The 1,583-nt window shown below is 40.3% G+C and overlaps 1 protein-coding gene across 1 annotated transcript in view; it reads right to left on the reverse strand.

The window, feature by feature from the left end:
• ARMC9 (armadillo repeat containing 9) overlaps positions 1 to 1,583 on the reverse strand; it is a 190,653-nt gene that overhangs the window by 162,901 nt on the left and 26,169 nt on the right. The window contains exon 5 of the mRNA XM_023510364.1: positions 348 to 505. Coding sequence (XP_023366132.1) covers positions 348 to 505 — 158 coding nt within the window. The remainder of the gene's footprint in view (positions 1 to 347; positions 506 to 1,583) is intronic.

The following is a 1,583-nucleotide window of genomic DNA, read 5'->3' on the forward strand; positions in this document are numbered from 1 at the left end:
GGTAGCTAGATACAAAATCAATACATGAAAATCAATAGCTTTCCTATGTCAGCAGGGCACTGCCCTCTCATTTTTTTTGCCACTACATAATTTTTTTCTATTGCCCTTTGGTAATGTAGAGAATAAGGTAGAGAAATAAAGATATGGTCAATAATGAGTTAGGAAAAATGGATAAAACCAGTGAGAAGCATCAGTTTAGTCTCCTCTGTGCACATTAGCTTTGAAATAGAGTGGCAGGCTCTGCTGGTGTGGCTCTAAGAGAGGCTCCACTGGCCTTACCAAAAGTCCTCGACATAGCACTTCTCCTTTGGTAAATAGACACACATGAAGTTCGGGATCTTCCTTACCATCTTGCCACTGACTGTAGCCTCCAGAGAATCCACCAGCTCTGCTGTGACTCCAATGAGATTGTGGTAGTCTGCTTGGATCTTATTGTACCGTCTCAGGTATGTCATTGACCTACGTTCAGCTTCGACCAGCTGCTGGTGGAGCTGCTGCAACATTTCTAAGGAGACAGTTTACATCAAAATGAACAAAAGAACAACTACCACACCATATTTTGCTATAACAATGAATACTATTTGTGTTAACATGTTACTTCTATTTTGTGCCACATTTATTTACAAAGTACTTTGTAACCACTGATTTAACATTGCTTGTATGAGATAATTCTCACATTACTTGCACTCTTTTGAAAAACTAAGAATATAAGTAAAAAAGTAAAAACAGCAAGTATTGGGGTCTTGTCTGAAGACTTACACCTTAGAAAACAGGCAGGCCAGAACCTACAGAATAGGATTAACAACCTGCTGTATGGAACTCTGACTGCACTGCTGTTCACCCAAGCAGATAAGGGTTGATAGCCCTCTGTGCAGGGAAACAGGTCTAAGGTGACATGTGTATAAGACCACGTCCTCCAGCGGGTGGCTTCCAAGCTCCTTGTAAACAAAGCTATAAAACTTAATTCTTAGAGCTAAATTGAGTGCTTGTAACATAGATTACCCCCTTGCTTCATCTGTTGATTTTTTACCCTATAGAAATAAAGTTTGGAATGCATGGTTGCTTAAGAAATAATACGGTTGTTTTTAAGTCAGTTTTCCGGATTCAGTGTTTCCTTTTAAGATTAGGATAGAATAAGGAATGTTAATTATAGACTATTGATTGATGTGGTATACATGACTTACTGACTATAAAAGACCCTTTGGAATAAAGATGATTGCTACTTGCCATCCTATGAGCAGTAGTCTGTTTCTTGCATCCATATAATTTTAGTCACGGACTAACACTTGAGACAAAGCTCTCTCCGTTTCCTTTCAAAACCTTCAACCAACAGCTTGTTTCTAGAAGTTCAGATGAATCATCACTGGGTTTCCTAACAAAATCTGTTTCCATCCAGATATGGTAGCTCACCCTGGTAACCCTTGCACTTTGGGAGTGGTGGGAGAATCCCATAGCCTCCCTTCCTGAGGTATAGGAAGACCCCATCTGGCTGGATGCCTACAGTTTGGCAGCTAGGGCACCAGCCATATATATCAGAACTGGTAGGTTCAAATCCAGCCTGGGCCTGTCAAACAACAATGACA

This window comes from Otolemur garnettii, unplaced genomic scaffold (assembly GCF_000181295.1).
Source record: "Otolemur garnettii isolate 467f Iridium unplaced genomic scaffold, OtoGar3 scaffold00013, whole genome shotgun sequence".
NCBI lineage: Eukaryota > Metazoa > Chordata > Mammalia > Primates > Galagidae > Otolemur > Otolemur garnettii.